General features: G+C 41.0%; 4 protein-coding genes across 5 annotated transcripts; 2 read left to right on the forward strand and 2 right to left on the reverse strand.

Moving 5' to 3' along the window:
• Window positions 1-94: 94 nt before the first annotated feature.
• On the reverse strand, window positions 95-1558 carry cmklr1 (chemokine-like receptor 1). The gene is made up of 2 exons (XM_079562056.1): window positions 1497-1558; window positions 95-1304 (listed from the first exon to the last, which is right to left on the reverse strand). The coding sequence occupies exon 2, from the start codon at window positions 1294-1296 to the stop codon at window positions 259-261; it is 1038 nt and encodes a 345-aa protein (XP_079418182.1). The 5' UTR covers window positions 1297-1304; window positions 1497-1558; the 3' UTR covers window positions 95-258.
• A 5554-nt stretch (window positions 1559-7112) lies between these two features.
• On the forward strand, window positions 7113-9603 carry ficd (FIC domain protein adenylyltransferase). The gene is made up of 2 exons (XM_079562036.1): window positions 7113-7643; window positions 7756-9603. Exons 1-2 carry the CDS (start codon window positions 7373-7375, stop codon window positions 8829-8831), a joined length of 1347 nt encoding a protein of 448 aa, XP_079418162.1. The 5' UTR covers window positions 7113-7372; the 3' UTR covers window positions 8832-9603.
• A 146-nt stretch (window positions 9604-9749) lies between these two features.
• On the reverse strand, window positions 9750-14911 carry sart3 (spliceosome associated factor 3, U4/U6 recycling protein; the record flags this gene model as incomplete). Of its 2 annotated transcripts, none has more annotated exons than XM_079561963.1 (19): window positions 9750-10256; window positions 10331-10518; window positions 10601-10753; window positions 10823-11268; window positions 11364-11529; window positions 11613-11689; window positions 11763-11875; window positions 11965-12074; window positions 12144-12202; window positions 12290-12367; window positions 12433-12540; window positions 12622-12760; window positions 12832-12987; window positions 13069-13193; window positions 13390-13495; window positions 13576-13760; window positions 13849-13953; window positions 14040-14166; window positions 14570-14911. In XM_079561963.1, the coding sequence occupies 19 exons, from the start codon at window positions 14909-14911 to the stop codon at window positions 10076-10078; spliced, it is 2964 nt and encodes a 987-aa protein (XP_079418089.1). In that variant the 3' UTR covers window positions 9750-10075. The 2 variants fall into 2 exon arrangements, with proteins under 2 accessions (XP_079418089.1, XP_079418088.1); XM_079561962.1 differs by having other exon boundaries at window positions 12290-12391.
• On the forward strand, window positions 14853-16117 carry iscua (iron-sulfur cluster assembly enzyme a). Its single transcript, XM_079562132.1, has 5 exons — window positions 14853-15077; window positions 15215-15328; window positions 15406-15516; window positions 15589-15667; window positions 15802-16117. The coding sequence occupies exons 1-5, from the start codon at window positions 14982-14984 to the stop codon at window positions 15867-15869; spliced, it is 468 nt and encodes a 155-aa protein (XP_079418258.1). The 5' UTR covers window positions 14853-14981; the 3' UTR covers window positions 15870-16117.
• Window positions 16118-18436: the final 2319 nt, after the last annotated feature.

Raw genomic sequence — 18436 nt, forward strand, 5'->3', positions numbered from 1 at the left:
AGCAGTTGTAAAAGTTGAGACTGTTATGAGTTCAGTGCGATGCTCCATAATGTGAGCTAAGCTATTCAACCATCTATTTGAGCACACATACTTGACTGTAGAAGTAATATTTATTATGAAACCTCTGATACATCAATCACAATTGCGGGTATTGCACATTTTGCTACACTAATGCCCAATAAACAAGCTTAAGAGTTCAATGACATATATATTACATTTCAGGGACTTATTTACATCCACAGCCCAGTGCCACTCTCCCTATATGTGTGTGGAGGCCCTGGTGTCCATGGAGCTGGAGCGGGACAGGTATCGGCTGATGGTGCGGGGATCATCGCCCAAGGCGTTCTCCATCTTCCTCAGCAGTGAACTCTTGAAGGTCTGCCTAAAATCATTGCCCATGAACACGTACAGCACTGGGTTGAGAAAACTGTTTGCTGCTGCCATCACAGTGCCAAATTTGAGTCCATTGACTAAGACATGGTGGCTCAGATTGTGATGGTTCACCTCCAACAGGACAAAGACATGGTAGGGCAACCAGCAGATGAAGAATGCAGCTACTAATGCGGTCATGACTTTAAATGGTTTGGTCGATTTGGTCATCTTGTTATTTCGCAGTTTAAAGATTATGACAGAATAGCACACAATGATGAAAAGAAAAGGAGCTATGAATCCAGCAACAAACCGTGTGAGTGCTATAATCTGGTGACCGCCAGGAGGATAAGAGTTGAAGCAAGAGGTCCTGCCAAAATGAGTGACCACTTGACGGTATATAGCGGAAGTGACACTGAGAGCAATGGCCAAAACCCAAGTCAACCCAACTACGACAGAGGCCATTTTGACTGAGCGATGATTCTGGGCCCAGACTGGGAACACCACGGACACACAGCGGTCCACACTGATGACCACTAACATGAAGATACTGCTGAACATATTGACAAACATTACACATGATGCCACTTTGCACATAAACAGGCCAAATATCCAGTTATCCATGGCCATGTTGGTCATGCTCAGCGGCAGACAAGCACAGAAGATGAAGTCAGAGATGGCCAGGCTGAGGTACCATGTGGTGTTCACTGTCCTTTTCATCCTAAAGCCCGCAATCCAAATCACCACTGCATTTCCAAAGAAGCCCAGAAGAAAGATGAGCAGGTTTACAATGAGCAGGGACACACAGATGACCTCACTGAAGCAGGTCGACTGGTGCTTGTGGACCGGCTGTTCATCTATATCTGGGTCTTCGGTGTAGGTGTAGTTGAAAGCGTCGCCATAGTCGTACTGGTACTCGATTTCCATGTTGTCCACTGGGAAAATTATTAAAAGAAAAGTTGAATGGATTATCAAATAAAATAAAAAATAAATAACATTTCAGAATATTTTGTCTTTTTCACATAACAATGCAATTTTATGGGTCATTTGAAGGTGTGTGCAAAATCAATCAAGTATAGGCAAGATATCACTAAGCAAAAAACAAATGAGTCTTTTCAGTGGGTTACCTTCAGGGCTGTCCAGTCGAGAGTGTCTGCAGGGTCTTCTGAGTCTTTTCCTTTCAACTGCATCAGCTCTTGAGCAGCTGACAAGTGTTTCTCAACTGCTTTCACTTCTGCATCTTATCTGAGGTCATTTGTTACATGTGCCATTGTTTTAGTCACAAACTAAACAATTTTCTAGGACACTTGTTGTCAAGGCTGAGTACATTTTTCGATTCATGTCGTGTACTCAGCATATATCTAAATGTGCTGTTTCTCCGGGTCGATATGCTTCACATGAAAATACTGGCAGGTTTTTCAAACAACAAAGCTGAATTCCCCCCCTTGCTAAATCTGGGATAGCTACTTTTTTTTTTTGCTTTTCATTCTTTCGTGTTGCATCAGTTTCAAGTTGATCAGCTGAGGAGAAAATCGTGAACAAAGTCCCCTAGGCAGTAAGCGCACTGGAATAAATGGGCATATTTACTGCAGATGTTTCCAACAAAGCAAAGACAGTGACATCTGGATGAGGGAAATGAACAAGGCTGTCATCCTACTATGGGTGATTGTTAATTGGGGTGTAAATGCAACATAATCAAGTTTTTACACTCTTAGTTGTGCCAGAGTTGAGTCCGAACAGCTGCAGAGGCACAGACAGCTACATTTTTGTTTAATACAGTGGGTTGCATAAGTATTGGCCCCCTTTTAACTTTTCAACATCTTGCCATACTATGGACCATAATGTGTACGATTAATAGTTGTTCTTTGTACAGTTTCCCCCACCTGAGCTGTAGCTCTCTGCAGTTCATCCAGGGTCATCATAGGCTTCTTGGTAACAGCCATGCCAAACTCTTTCCATTCCCGGATGGTGTGCTTTGAGAGATGTATAACCTAACCCAGCTTTATACTTCTTAACTATATCCAGGACCTGTCTGGTGTGTTCTTGGACTTCATGATGTTTCTGCTCCACAATAGTCTCTTAACAGACCTCTGAGACCATCACAGAACAGCTGTATTTGAACTGACATTAGATTACACACTGCAAAAAGTATCCAACTGAAAACAAGGAAATCTTAAAAGAAGACATTTTGTCTAGTTTAAAGGAAAAAAATCTGCCAATGGGATTTCTATTTTCCTTATTACAAAACAAGAAAGAAACACTAAATTTATGCAAATAAATAGCTAGAAAAAGGCAAAATGTCCTCAAAAAATGGAATAATTTCAGAAAAACATTCTTATATAGTGAAAAATTGTGCATTATGCATACTTAAATGATGCTCGATTTAAGCAAAATGTTCTAAATTATACCCATTTTTGAGCATTAAGGAAAATATTCCTATTTTGGGAAGGAAAATCTGGTATCCCTTTATTTTACACTATCTTCATACATTGTACCTAACTAAATTTAGTGCAATGTATTGTGCTCTGTAACATTGTGTAATAACTTGTACCTTGTGTTAGTTTAGATCTCTTGTTTAAATGCAACATAAATGTAAACTGTTGACTATTTTGAGAACACCAACTTCAATATCTTTTGTCAATTGCTCTAATGTCAGAACAATGTTAATAGATATAGTTATGGAATTAATACACTTTCATTTTGAGTGTAAAAATAAAGAATGGAATGTATTATCTATCTGTGAGAATCAGTTCTTAAATGAAGATTTGTTGTGATCTTATTTTTTCTTTGTCTAATGCTGAAAAAGATTAGAAAAAAAAAAAGCAAATATATCGGAACTAGAAATGGCTAGATTGTATTTCCAAAGATAAGAATTTTTTTCTCAAGAAAACTTTGCTCGGCAAGACATTACTTTTTAGGGAACTTAAAACTTAGAACTTATTTCTTAAAGTAAGACATTTTTTACTTGCTTAGAATCCACTTTTTGCAGTGCACAAAGGTAAACTATCTAGTATTAGGTCAATTTCATTTCACTTCACGATTGTGTGTCACTTACTGTGTGTCTTTCACATAAAATTTCAATTAAACATATTCACGTTTTTGGTTCATAATATGGCAAAATATCAAAAAGTTAAAGGGGGGCCCATACTTATGCATACCACTGTATACTTATGACCTCGCTGACCTGACCGCAATTTCTGTGACTTCTGCAGTAAAGTCCACAGTAGGCTATAGTATTACCTGTGTGACCCGTTTAAATGCCTCTCAGCTAAACACCTTTCAACACAAGGACGCGATTACCGGTGGCATTAGATTTCCAATAAAGCTCAGGCTTATAAATAATCAATCACAACACACACTGCAACAATCTTTCTGGGAACTGCGGCACATAATCATATGGAAATGCATATATGTCCCCAGGTTAAATCCTTGTGCATTTCCACAGATGAAAAGATATATATATTTTTTAAAACTAGATATTGCAAGTAGATTGAGTGCTGCCATTCCAAATGACCTGCATTCACTAAGTTCCCATTATGTTGATTGAATATCAGTAGAAATGCAGAAGACAGTGACATAAAAAAAAGCAGATGATAATAAACCCTATACATACAAATTCACCCATTACCGTTTTTGCTCATATTAAACATTTTTACTCAGAAAACGCAATGGGACTGGAGCCAATCCTCGCTATTATGGGCATATGAGGGTAATTTAATGCAATATTACATTTCCTGGCCACAGTTGATGTACTGAATGGAAGTAAACCCACTCAGCTGATTAGTATTGGCAAGTCTTGCATTGAAATGTAGATCATGTGAATGTTGGAAACATCAAGTGAAGCACAGGAGCTCCACCTCATAAAACCTGCTGGCATCAATGAAACAAAATATAACCTCATATATTCTTTTTTATGAATGAACAATGAAAAACCTCAAAAAGATGGACAAGAGCTCTTTAACATTTCAATAGAATTTGAGTGTTTTAATCTTAGGCAGGCTCAAACAATGACTGAGATAACTCTGGTGTAAAATATCTGTGTCAAATTGATCTGCAGAATCTGCTAAAAGAAAGATAAAGCTTATCATTGAAGCTGATTTGATTTTACACATCTACATGTTTTGTTCACATCATCTGAACAAATGTTCACAGCTCGAAACACATCACACAGTTCTGAAACCAATACATAATTTGTGTGGTGATAGAAAATTAAACTACAATAATCATAATAAATATGAATATTTTGTGGCTCCAAACTCCTGGATTAAGAGAACATTTATGGGTTAACCCTTCTGATGTGGATGGTTGGAGGGAAATTACTTATTTCTGTTTAATCTCTTGCCTGAACTGAGTGCTTTTCTTGTTGCTTTTTTATTGTGTTTTTGTCATGTTTTTGACACATTTTTGTCAAATTTTTGTTGCTTTTTCATCCCTTTTGTGTCTTGTTTTCACCTCAGTTTTGTCACTTTTTTGTTGCATTTTTATTGCTTATTCATCCGCATTTTCGTCATTATTTTGATGCTTTTATTTATTTATTTATTTTTAAAGCTTTTTGGTTTTGGGTAAAGCCAAACTGGAGAAAATGTGCACGGTTCAGGTGGAGGTTAAGAGGTTAGGGGGACACACTACAGGCAAAACTAAAATTTCAGATTTTGGGCCAATTTGGTCCCGTAATTGTATTTAATTTCCAAAATCCCTTCTTTGTATCGGCCACACACCTAAAACACTGTCCTCTTCCAACCCTGCTGCTCAGACTGAACAAAGCTGATTTCTTTTAGACTTTTCATCTCTGCTGCTGTAATCAATATTTCAGTGTATAACGATCACATCTGATTCTCCTGCAGCAGTTCATGTCTGTCTGTAAAGAAGCAACCTGCAATTCTATTTATTCTCATTAATTCCCATGGGAAAATTGGCGACATTAAAAGTTCCTGGAATTTTTTTTTTCAGTCGGGGCATGAATTATGAGAAACAGAACATGAAATAACGTGAAAATTCTAATATTTCCAAAGAAGATGTCAATACTAAGATAAAAAAGAAATTCTGAATAATTCTGTACATGGTTACTCCAAAAACAAACAGACAAATTAATCAATCAATCTGTTGCTTAAAGTGATGGTCTGGAAGTCTACATGTATTACAAATTTTATTAAATGTTCAAAATCTACCACCTGGGCTGCAAAGCAAGTAATTACATATATACAATAGGTGTGTTTAAGATGCCGTTGCGGCTCGCCTGGATGATCGGCGAGAGTAGCCGGCGCAACGGGGGCGGAGAAAAAAAGTCTGAATTCAATCCGACCGCTCCACATGCAGAGAAGAGCGAGAGTGGCCTCAGATCACGCAGCGTCTCGTTCAGATATCGCGTTCATTTAAAGTTTATCCTAAATAAAAGTCATTCACCTCCTGCTCTGTTTCCTTTACTCCAGAGACATCATTCTTCATCAGAGAAAACTTTCCCATTTGTTTGTTTGTTCAAGTTTGTGAGATAAAACACGTCCTTTTAAATCATTAGTTTGTTCTGAAAAGCATCAAACATGAGCTCTATTTTAGGGGGCGATGCAAAACTGTAATAGTTTCAGCCATAGTGTATTTGTTCAGATCTAAAGAGGAGAGAGGAGGGGGCGAGGAGCACGTTTCTGATCACAGCAGACTCGTATCCAATCACCTGAGCGTGAGCCGCGGACAGGTGGGCGTTTTCCCGTCATGCACGGGGCCGAGGAGCCCCTGCAGTTGCCTCTGGAGAGATGCAGCGGCTGATCAAGTCGGCTGCTCTCGTTGGGGTCTCACGATCTTTCCGTGCCCCACGTGCCCGTGACATCAGAGCCCGTCTGGAGCAAGTCGGACAGAAATCTAACCGGCATGCACCGTGCGTCTGCAGTCGGCTGTCAAAACTGCGTCCGTCTGGCTCATCTCAAACACACCTATTATTTCTTGTAAAGTCCCCCCTTCCCGGATCTCTGCAACTAATCAGAGTCTAGGATCCTCCCGTGTTGACCAATGAGACGGGCTTTTCCTGTGAACTAGCCTGTCAGGTCCAATCAGGAGGGAGGGGGAGGGGCTTCATTGTTTGCTTTTGACAATTCTGTTCCTGCTCTCTTCATTTTGCAAACTTTGAAGGGCTTTCTGGTTAAAGAGGGGAGGGATTTGATGTTTACTTTCACATTTCAATCCATCTTTCCTCATCTTGCAAACTTACAGACACTTTAATTTGCCCAGTGATCACCTAAATTAGTGTAGTTGATAGTTGACAAATGACAAATAGTTAATTGGTCATTTGAAAAGGACTATTTCACTGTCAGACAATGCATTTAATTACACTAAGATCAAATAGAGCTTTAATGAAGTACGCTTTTTGGAACAATGGCGTCACCCTGTGTTGGTGATGTAGTAGGGCCTCTCGAACATAGACATAGGATGCAGTTCAGACTCCAGTCATGATCATGTTATAAGTTGTAGAATAATAAACTAAATTCATCAAATCAGCCACATTCAGTGACAGAAAAGACAAACCCTAAAAATATCAACACAAGCTTCTACACAGCCACGGCCTCTTGCTGCTCCAGTAAATGGGTAAAGAGTCATTGATTGCCTGTCAGACTAAAAGCAGGGCTATAAACCTATTGTGAACATGTCCAATCAGACACCGCTCCGTGTGTCCTGTCCTGTAGCCAATGAGCACGTGTTTTCATTTGTGCGGAGACCAATAAGGTTAGGCCATGTTATCACGTTCAGACCGGAGAAAGTGGGTTATGTGTATTTGTTGCGATTTGTTGTTTTGCAGCTTTACGCGACACAACAACCATCGGGACGCGCGACACGGGGAGGTTGAGGATTCTTAAACTTTTTATGAGCGGTGCGGTGGAGGAGTTGTCCTATTTTTACTTTAGATTCACACAACCTAATCGTATGCATCTGTCATCTGGCAGTGCTAGCAGGTGAGATGAGAGCTCCTCATAGTCGAAAATGGAGCCTTCACCTATGGCTTTAACCCGGTGCCACCATGGCTGCTCTGACCGTGTGGCGTCACTCCAGCGGCCGCATCCTGGGGGGCTGGGGGCCCCTGCTGTGTGTGTTGATCGGGTCTCTTGTGGGACTCCTGATGCCTCTAGTTGGAGTAGACGACAAGTGCTGCGCTCCACTAAAAGGTATCGCCCACTTACGCTGTCAACTTTGGGGGAGCCCCCCGCCTCCTGCAGTTGTCCAGTCCACAAGCCTGACCATCCCTTTCACCGCCCTGGACCTGCTGCCTCAAAGGAGCAAGCCCAGCAAAGGTACGCCTATCTGTTTCTAATTATTGTTTCATGTAGAGGGAATGGACAGTACTTTGTTGTTTGAAGTTGTAGGTCAATGTTTAATGCTGATGTTTGTATTTTGTTCTTGCAGAAATGGTGCTTGAGGCCAAAGCCGCTCTCGTGCAAGCTCTGGAGATGAAAAAAGCTGGGAAAAGGGAAAAAGCTCATAAACTCCTTGTGCATGCTTTAAGTATGAACCCAGATTTTGTGGAAGCCTTGACAGAGCTTGGGACTATACTGGAAGAGGAGAAGGATGTCATCCAGGCAGATCAGCTCTACTGTAAAGCGTTGACTATTTCTCCATGCAATGAGCGAGCTCTTATCAGCCGTGACCGAACTCTTCCTTTAGTGGAGGAGATTGACCAGCGTCACTTCAGCATTATTGACAGTAAAGTGCGCAGGCTCATGTCCATCCCCAAAGGCAATTCTGCCCTGAGGAGAGTGATGGAGGAAACCTACTACCATCATATTTATCACACTGTAGCTATTGAAGGCAGCACTCTCACTCTGTCTGAGATCCGTCACATCATCGAGACGCGGTACGCGGTGCCAGGGAAGAGCCTACAGGAGCAGAATGAGGCCATAGGGGTCGATGTAGCTATGAAGTACATAAACACCACACTCTTAGCCCGGACGGGACCTATTGCAGTCAATGACATTTTAGAGATTCACCGGCGTGTGCTGGGCTATGTGGACCCTGTAGAGGGGGGCAGGCTGCGCACCAGTCAGGTGTTTGTAGGACATCACATCCCGCCCCACCCACAGGACCTTCAGAGACACATGCAGGAGCTGGTGCAGTGGCTGAACTCTGAGGAGGCTCTGCAGCTGCACCCCGTGGAGTATGCTGCCCTTGCACACTATAAACTTGTGTACGTGCACCCATTTGTAGATGGCAATGGACGCACATCACGACTTCTTATGAACTTGGGTCTCATGAAAGCCAGGTACCCGCCTATTACCATTCGCAAAGAGCAAAGGGCTGAATACTATGCTGCTTTGGATACGGCAAATGAAGGCGATGTCCGGCCTTTCATTCGCTTTATTGCCAAATGCACAGAGATGACATTGGACACACTGTTGATTTCAACGACAGAACATGCTGTTGGGCTGCCAGGAACCAACCACCCAGTCTGTCTGGAGTGCAAGCAAACCATTCCTGTCCATTAAGTCACAGCTTTGACAACTAATGGCATGCACATTTGTTTATAAATATGTAACTGCAAAAACCTATGTATATTGAATTTGTATTTTGTCCTATGGACATTTTATGACTCCCAGTCTGGGATTTTTACTGCTGAATTCATGTGAAGGTTCACGTTATGGCCTCATTCTGACTTGGTTTTGAAATGATTTCAGATATTTTTGTTATCTGCCCCAGATGTCAGAGCGATGGGTTTGAAGCAGCAGTCTGGTGTACTCTGTATTATGTGATTTAATTTATTGTGGAATAAAACATTTTAAATCTCTAATATGACTGATATGACCATCCGAAGCAGTTCCTATAGATGTTTATTTTTTTATTATAGATATTAGAATATATTTTATTGAAAGTAATAAAGATGATTACTTTTCTGAACAAAAACATGGGGGTAAAAGAAGTTACAACCAAACATTTATCAAAATATCGGCCACTGTTCACTAATATAAAATGCAATTTGGAAGAACAAACAAAATGGCAACAAACCTTAAAAACGGCAAAGACCTATGAACATGTACAATTTCTGAGGCCACTGTGGTGATAGCAATACAAAGATTCTTTTAAACAATTGTTTTTTCTCTAAAATAAATGTATTAACTCCTCAAAGACGGGGAAACACTGCATAATTCAGACTGATAGAGTAACCTTATTTTCATTGCTAAAGTAATACTACTTCACTTGACTAATCTAATGCCACCCAAATTGTAAGCTGTAACTTGGATGTAAATTCCCTGCTTTAGAATATAGTGAAGTCCGGTAAACAAAACAGTTTCAAATTGTTAACGTATGGGTTTGTGATGAATTCAGTTGTTTTCAAGAGTAAACTAATATGTAAAACTCCCACCGTGGTACAACAATGTACTCTTTTACAGTTACAATTGCATATATTATCTCAAGAATCATGTACACAGTTGAAGATTTAAAAAATATACTTATTTTTTAGACAAATCTCACGTCACAGAAGGAAAAAAAGACTTTAGTTACAATATATTTACAATAAAAAAAAAACAATACAGTTAAAATTTTCACAGCAATTACACAGAAAAAACCCTCAACACTGGAGAATGCAATGCTCAAAGTTCTTGGCTATTGCGGCAACTTTCAGCGGGTGATAATCTACTTATGCATTATTAAAGGGATCCCGGGAACCAATTACAGAAGTATTTAAGCACTAATTTCTAAGGACACAGGATGGCTTTCTGTACGACACGTCTCATTTATTGAGAAGCATTTTTGCAAAGTCTGCATTTGACAACGGTTTCGTGTCTCCGGTCGCGTTGCTTGCTGCTGAGACGGACTGTGCTGGAGTCCCATTCTCTACTTTGCTCCCAGATCCACTTTGACGATTCAGGGAACGAGGAAGTAATGAAAGTTGGGTCCGTCCTTTACCTCTCCTTGAGAACAAATTAGAAGAACCATTAATGCAAAGGGAAAAAAACAGAAATGATGTCACTACATTTAAACTTACCCTCCATGGAACTGACGAGGCGCCACGTCCTCGAAATGACGACTGGAACCGGGTTTGTCAGCTGCGTTTCTGCGTGGAGGGTTGCTAATGGCAACAGAAATTGTGTTGCCCTCGACTTCAGTGCCGTCCAGCTTTAAAACTGCCTGGGAAGCTTGGCTTTCATTCGCAAACTCAACATAAGCCAGTCCCTATAAAAATTAATTAGAAATGTAATCTACAATATGCCTATTAAGAGTCAAAACGCTTTCAGCATAATAATCACAGCCCTACCTTTGGTTTTCCTGAGCGATATGTAACCAGACGGACTTCTTTGATGTTCCCATGACTTACGCAGAGTTTTTCCAGTTGCTCTTTAGTGCAAGAGAATGGCAGCCCAGAAATGAAGATTTTATGTTTCTCAATCGATGTGTTATACTTGAACACCTGTCAAAGCGTGTTCAGAGTTAATTAAGATTTTCCAGTACAAGCAAAATCTGCCAATGTTTAATTTACCTTAAAATCTGGATTTTTACTTTTGTCGACACATGGAGAAACAAACATGGGTCGGCCCTCCACTTCCTTCCTATCCAGCTTCAGCGCTTCAGACACAGATAGCTGCGAGTCGAACTGAACATAGCCATATCCCTTAAAGGTCCCCTTATTGCTGAAGATGGGACGTATTTGATTAATAGGACCATAGGTCTCAAACAGCGTCCTAAGTTTTGTCTCAGGCTCCTCCAGTGTATATGCCAGGTTACTGATGAAGACACTGCAGTTGTCATTTCGTAACTCTGGCTTGTCGTAATTCTCCCTCTGAGCAACAGAGCCGTCCGTTTTGCTGCCCTGTGGAGCAGACTTATAACCTGGGGGAGCTTTTTTTCCGAAGAGTCCCGTCTCAGTTTCCATTAACTCTTCAGTGATCTGGTCACCATTCCCTTTATGCCGTTTGGAACCTTGATCTGTGAAGGTTGATGGATAAAAGGCAAATGATTAGATTAGATAACCACATATTAGAATTATATTATAAATGCATAATAAATAATAAAACATATACCCAAGTCATCATTCCACTCATCAGCAAAACTGTCAGCTTTCCTCTTCTCTCCAATACCGCCTCCCTTTTGTGTTTTCTTATATGCTTTCTTGTCAGCCTTAGCTTTGTGCCGCTGCTCTGCTCGCCCCTCTTCCTGACGAGCAAAGTTGGCTTCTTTTTCTGCCACCTAAGAGTCAAACGCAAGTGAGTTTAACCGATGGATTTTAACGATCACCAAATAACAAAATGCACATGGATGCATTACCCTACCTTTGCCCGTTGCTCGTTTATTCTATTGAGTTTGGTCTCGGTCTTCTGTACTGCTACATCCCAGTCCTCCAAAGAGCCTATAAACCGCCACATACATTATAACCAACTGGAACATAGATGCTTTTTTACTATGGCCAGCAAAAGCCTTGCCTTCAACGCGTTCAAATGTGAGCAGAACTTCGCACACATGCTCAGGGTAGTCTGAGGTGCATTGGACAGCTCTGTGAAGGGCTTTACGGCAATGGACGGCATCCCCAGATGATCTAAGTGCAGAGAGTGTTGTCGTTTTAAAGCATGAACTGAAAGTAAAGACCGGCTGAATCAAATTCAAAAATTCAAAAATCACACACACCTTTCAAGGTTGTAGTACTCCAGCCACATGTTGGCATATTTGGCATTCCCCTTTGTCATGATACTATCCCAAAGTTCTCTGGCTTTTTGCATATTTTTGCAATGAAGGGCCTAATAAAATAAGATTCACATTTCAATGTTGTTCTTTCATAGCAACATTATTATATATAACATGCTTACCTCTATCCTAGCCCAGATTTGCATTATAATACAAGAGGGATCTCCACTTTCACCAAACCCTTGAAAATATTTTAATAAATTACATTAAGTCAGTAAAAAGGGGAAAAAAGTGACATCCTTGCAAAACCAAATGTAAATTTGCCTACTTTCTTCAACATCTTGTTTCATGTATTCAAGTGATCTTGAAAAGGCAGAACGCAGCTCCTCCAACTCTTTGCTAGATTCTAAGATACCAAACACAGAGATGTCTATACATACATTTTTAGTAAAAAAGAATAAAGAAAGCTACCTTTGCTGAAATCCACACGTCTTCTCAAATAGTCAAGGTATGCCTGCCAAATCTCCACATAGTCTGTAGCTTGTATAAACCCAGCATTCAATGCCTTCTCAAAAACATCTGTAAATACATTTTATATAGATTAGATCAAAAGCTACTATAGAAGTAAATAATGGAAATGTATTACAACAAAAGATTTACCCAACACAGTTTTGTGTTCAGCTCCATGCCTCTCCAAAGCTAAGATATAACCTTTCCACAATCCCATCGTCCAAGGGCAGTTTCGAACAGCGCGCTCATGAGATGAAAGAACCAAGTCTTTGATCTTCAACTGACGGTCCTGTAGACAGAAAAACATCAGACACAAGAACAAAAAAGGACCAAACTCGGTTTGCCCACACCAGCACTCACCAAGTATTTGGTGTACTTCGCCCACATATCTGGAACCAGACAGTTTTCTGCCAAAGCACGCTCGAAAATCAGCTGGACGCGCGCTGGATCACCTTCCTTAAGTTCAAAGTCTATATAGGATTGATACTCTGCTAGTTTAGGTGGCTCTGATACTAGCTGCAATAGACAGAACAAACAACATGCTTAACACAGAGAAACAAGGAGAAACACTGAACACACATTGCACATGTTGGTTACCAGTGCCTCTTCATAAGCTTTACACTTCTCCATCAGCTTTAGAGCCTTTTTGTATTGATGCTGAGCTGTGTCAGGCACACCATTCTCAGCCCATTCTCCATATTCCGCAAAGGTGGCTTCCATGTCTAAAAATGATTAAATTATACTTTTCAAAATGGTTTTACCTCATTGGTTCATTATTGGTGAAACACTTTTACCACTTTGGCAACAAATAGTTTAACTGTATTTCTGTGCACAAGAAACACCTAATGATAATGATTAAATTAAAACTACTATTTCACAATAAATGGGAAACTCTTATATTAAGTATCCAGCTCTTACCCATTGATGGCACAGCCAACTGTCGACGAAACAGTGTTTGGATGCGCTCAAGCTGAGCACTCAGTAACTTTTGCTCCTCATGGCTGGGTATCTTGCCAGCAGGAGGCTGATGGCAATGGAAGAAGAAAATAATATGAGAAATATGGCTATGTTTATAAAAGGAAGGACAGATATTAAAACACAAACCTGTACAGTTGACAGAATGACGTTCTCAAACTCTCTGTATGCCTCCCACACCATATGTCCCTTGGTCACATGGAGCCCGACCGCTGTCACAGCTCTTTCAAAAATTGCTCTCACCTTCTCAAGTCCTCCTGGTGAGCCCATTCCACCAATGGAGTACTGAGCATATTCAAGCCAAATATCAGGACCTGTGTTAGAACATAAACCATGCAGCTGATTGAGTTATAATGTTAGGTTCTTTAGGGAAGATATATTTCCTGATAAATATGCACGCACATATGTAATCCTGGACAGCCCTCTCAAAAAGCTCATACACTTTTTCTCTGTTTGGTTCCTCCTCTGTCAAACGGATTTCATCCTTCAGCCAGTCAAGCCAGATCTCTGCAAGCATTACATTCTTTGTGTATTATTGTGATATTAATTTCAATCAGAGTAGAACATATTTCAAATTGTTGTGTTATACCAACCTTCAGTGAGTGGGAAAAGTTCACTCATCTTCTGCCTTGCCTTTCGCAAGCGGAGAAGCTCCCCCTCTTGCTTCAGCAGCTTGATCAGATCTACATGGCAGTTGTAGTCAAATGCATTGATTGACAGCTGGAAAATGGACAAGCCAAAGAGCATGATCAGTGTAAGGTTTAGGAAGTCTGCACAATATAGTTGTTACATGAACGAAGTGCAACAATGTTCTTGTATAATTGCCATGAATGTGTCTGTGTCGATAGGACGACACACAGGTTCTGGCTCTCATTATAAACAACGTAGTTGAGGGAACAGGCGCGCAGAGCTGCAGAGAACATAATATCAGCTTTCTAAATGGAGGGATTCGCCTCATGGGAGTATTTAATCCATACTATTATAGTCTAAAAGTAAAACAGTAATTGTTTAATGTAGGGAAAGTCGTTGTTGTGCAAATGCAAAGAAATAATGGGATGCTTGACACTGATCCATTCATCCCTGTTAGCATCAGAGCTAAGACTTGCTGATTGTCGCTAATTACCTGCTCCTCGAGTCGCTGGATTTCGGCCTCATTTTCTTTCTCGTCCTCAGATGTATCAGCCTCGTCGTCTGAATTTTCATCTCCCATTGCCTCTTCTTCCTCTTCGTCGGACTGCATTTCTCTCTCGTCCGTTCCCGCATCTTCTCCCTCCATGTCTCGCAAGTGCGTTTGCTCTGCGCTACTTGACGCAGCCATGTTGGAAAAGCTCTGCCTGGTAACAAACACGAGGCGCGCTGTGTCCGTCAGACCAGCAGGGGGCGCTAGGCAACGGTGACGCGCCGCAGCTCGTGTTTGTAAACAAAACGTGCGCTCACTTTTCACTTGCTGACTTCCTACGGTCATCCTTGTTTTCTGTGGCAGTGGTGGGTCAATAATCCCTAATAATCTTCCCCCTTTAAACTAAACTATAAACATGGCAGGGTTTGGGTTGCAAAAGATAACGTCCTTGCTCTTTCGTGGGAAATTGCTCAGTCCCAGGCTCAATGTTTTGAGTTCGTACCACAAGAAGGTAAATTGTGACTAGTTAGCAAGAAATACGGCTAATCTGTATATACATGTCACATAATCTTTGTAATCTGTATTTAAAAACTGTTACTGTGTTCAATGTGATGAAAATGTCTTAATAATTGTCTGATTTGTCCATAGGTGGTTGACCATTATGAGAATCCCAGAAATGTAGGCTCATTGGATAAAAACGCAAAGAATGTGGGCACTGGATTGGTTGGTGCTCCGGCCTGTGGCGATGTGATGAAACTCCAGGTATGAATTAAAATCACCACCAATCAAACAGTGCGTTACCACTAAAGCTGTGACTTGTATAACATTTCTTGAAAAAGATACAAGTGGGTGAAAATGGCAAAATTGTGGATGCAAAGTTCAAGACTTTTGGTTGTGGTTCAGCAATTGCATCTAGTTCTTTAGCCACCGAGTTGCTGAAGGGAAAATCTGTAAGTTTATTGTACTTAAAGCAAAAATGGACATGTACTCAGTAAATATTCACATAATGACTTTTGTCTAAGGTTTATGAAGCCCTCAAGATCAAGAATACTGATATTGCCAAAGAACTCTGCCTGCCTCCAGTCAAGCTCCACTGCTCTAGTAAGTTCAATGTCTATTTTTCTCTTTTAAACTGGATTATTTTGCAAAACTGAGCAAACCTGAAGACATAATGCGTTCTCATGTTTAAATGGCTGTTGTGGCCCACTAGTACTGTATATCTTTGTCTCTTTTAGTGCTTGCAGAAGACGCTATTAAAGCAGCACTGTCGGACTACAGACTCAAACAACAGGACAAGAAATAGGTGTAACAAATACACATCGCACACAACATGTTACAGTACAATGACACCTCGTGATATTCATTCATCCATCAATCCGGTCTTGTGCTCAATGTACTGCATTGGGAAGATAGAATGCTGTAATTGGAACTGGAATTTATGCTTGAATGACTGTGGAAGTTAATTTACTTGTAATACACAGTATAAAAATAACATCTATGTTTATATTGAATACATTTCATCGAAGGTGAAAAAGGTTTGGTTATTATTTTTAGCATAGGGTCTACATACGGCTCAGGTTCTGTTTGTTTCCTCTCTTTATGTTGTAATTCACTAAAATGAATAAGCCATTCACAGAATTGTGTAACCTTTGCTGCGATTAATTTAATAAAGTACATGTTGTACATGTCTGTTTTCATTAATTAACGTTAACTGTCATCTGCTTGAGCCAGTTTCAAGTGGAGCCACTCTCTGATGGCGATGGAGTATTTTTTTCAAGACTATGAGCACTACCAGTATTAGCATAGCCACGAGGACACACAGCAGAGCAAGCAGGGCAGTGATCACAGTCGAATCCTTTAGCGCCAATGGTCCTGGTTCAACCGTAGGCCATGGAGAGTCTCTGTTTGTCGACAGCAGAGCTCGAGTTTCTTCAGTAGAAGTGACATTGGTCTCTGGGGGCTGGCCTGTCACATTGTAGTGGCACAGCAGCTTCTCATCAGTTGGAAAAGCAGTGGTTTCTGGATAGTGTGGAGTCACTGATGGAGTTGTATTTAGTGACATACACTCCTCATAGCTCAGTGTCTCTAACGAGTAATGTCCAGGGTGTACTCTCGTTTTGGTTACAGAGGGAAAGGAGTCATTAAGCGAGAGTCTAGTAGCAACCTTGTTATTGACATTTTGAGAGGTTTTTAAAAGGATAGACTCAGTGGGGAGCTGTATACTCAGTTCCAGTGCATCTTTAAGGGCAGTTCTTTTTGGCACCAGAACATGGGGACATATGGCCATCACTGACAGGTTTAAAAGCAGACGGTGAGCAAGATGAAGGGGCTCCGTGCAAACCAGGTCTGTGGCCATTTTGATGCGCCCACTCAGCAGCCACCGGTAAAGATATAGAATGTCGCATTCACAAACCCACAGGTTGTTTGACAGATTCACAGATCTCAGACGTGGCAAAGTGTCAAAGGCGTTGTCCGGAACCGAACGAAGGCAGTTACTGTTGATCTTCAAGACCTGCAGGTTTACCAGACTGGACAGGGACGCCAGGTCAAGAGCAGAAATGCAATTAGCGGACACATCCAGGTGCATCAGAGAATGTGGGAGATTTCGAGGTAAGCTTGTGAGTTTATTACCTTTCAAAGTCAAAACAGCCAACTTATTGAGGCCTTGAAAAGCTCCTGCCTGAATGGCACGGATTTGATTGAACTCGAGGTCTAAGCGGGTGAGGTTCCCCAGGTATCTGAGGGATCCTGAGGTGATGTATGTGATGCGGTTTTCTTGGAGCAGTAGAGACTCCAGACTTGGAGGCAGTCCTCGAGGGAAACGGGACAGTTGATTGTGACTCAGACTGAGCTCCTGCAGGTCCGAGAAAGGCCTGAGCAAGTTATCGACATTACAGAGCTGGTTCTTGGCCACTGAAAGGGCTGATGTACTCAAGGGGACGGACCGAGGAAGAGATAGAAGGCCGAGAGACTCACACAAAACTAATAATCCTGAACCCGGGCAGCAGCATCCAGCAGGACAGGAAGACACCATGAGACAAGCTATTGGACTGACACAAAGAATTAATAAAAAGCCACATCCACTCCAAGGCATGGCTCACTGTAAACAAGAAAAATACAAGCTTTAGATGAAGAAACATACACAAAAGCGATATAAATCACTTACCATTTTCTATGTTTGTCGGATGTGCTCCTCCATTAGAGATGGGCAGGCTTGTTCCCACGTGGCTCCAGTTGTATGTCCGAGCCCTTTGACGAAAACCACCACTCGTGCTGAGCATTCCCGGTGGGTCATCAAAGTTTAATGATTATCTTGAGGTACCAACTTACCAAGGCCCTGAGTTCTTCTTTTAAGCAAACGAAAGACCAAAAGTGATAGAAATTGATTGAAATTATTGACTAAGCAGTTCCATGTGAATTTTTTATTTATTTACTCTCCTTCCTTGTTTATGCTGAGAACAGCTGTCCACTTATTCTGTCACCGACCAGGAAGAGTGAAAGTAAAGGGGTAGTATTTTCTCGAATTATTTAGCACCTCATTGACAGAGAGCAGGGAATCTGACCCCAGCGCCAGGCTCCTCTGAGCTCAAGTTTCAGACGTCACAGGCTTTCACTGGCCTCATGCTTTTATGGCACCCTTTATGACTTTTGATTTCTGATTGATTTCATTCACCAGTGAAACCAGTGTTTTTACTTTATGTACCAATTAACCAAAACTCGATCAATAAAAACATTAATTAACTAACTATTATTAACTATTGCAAAAACAAGGTAAACCTCACACCCTGTGTATTGACTAGAAAATAGAGCACAAGGTGAGAAGATAATATATTTATTTTTTTATATAGCAATAACTGCAGATTATTGTTC

Source organism: Gobius niger, assembly GCF_951799975.1.
Source record: "Gobius niger genome assembly, chromosome: 1".
Classification (NCBI taxonomy): domain Eukaryota; kingdom Metazoa; phylum Chordata; class Actinopteri; order Gobiiformes; family Gobiidae; genus Gobius; species Gobius niger.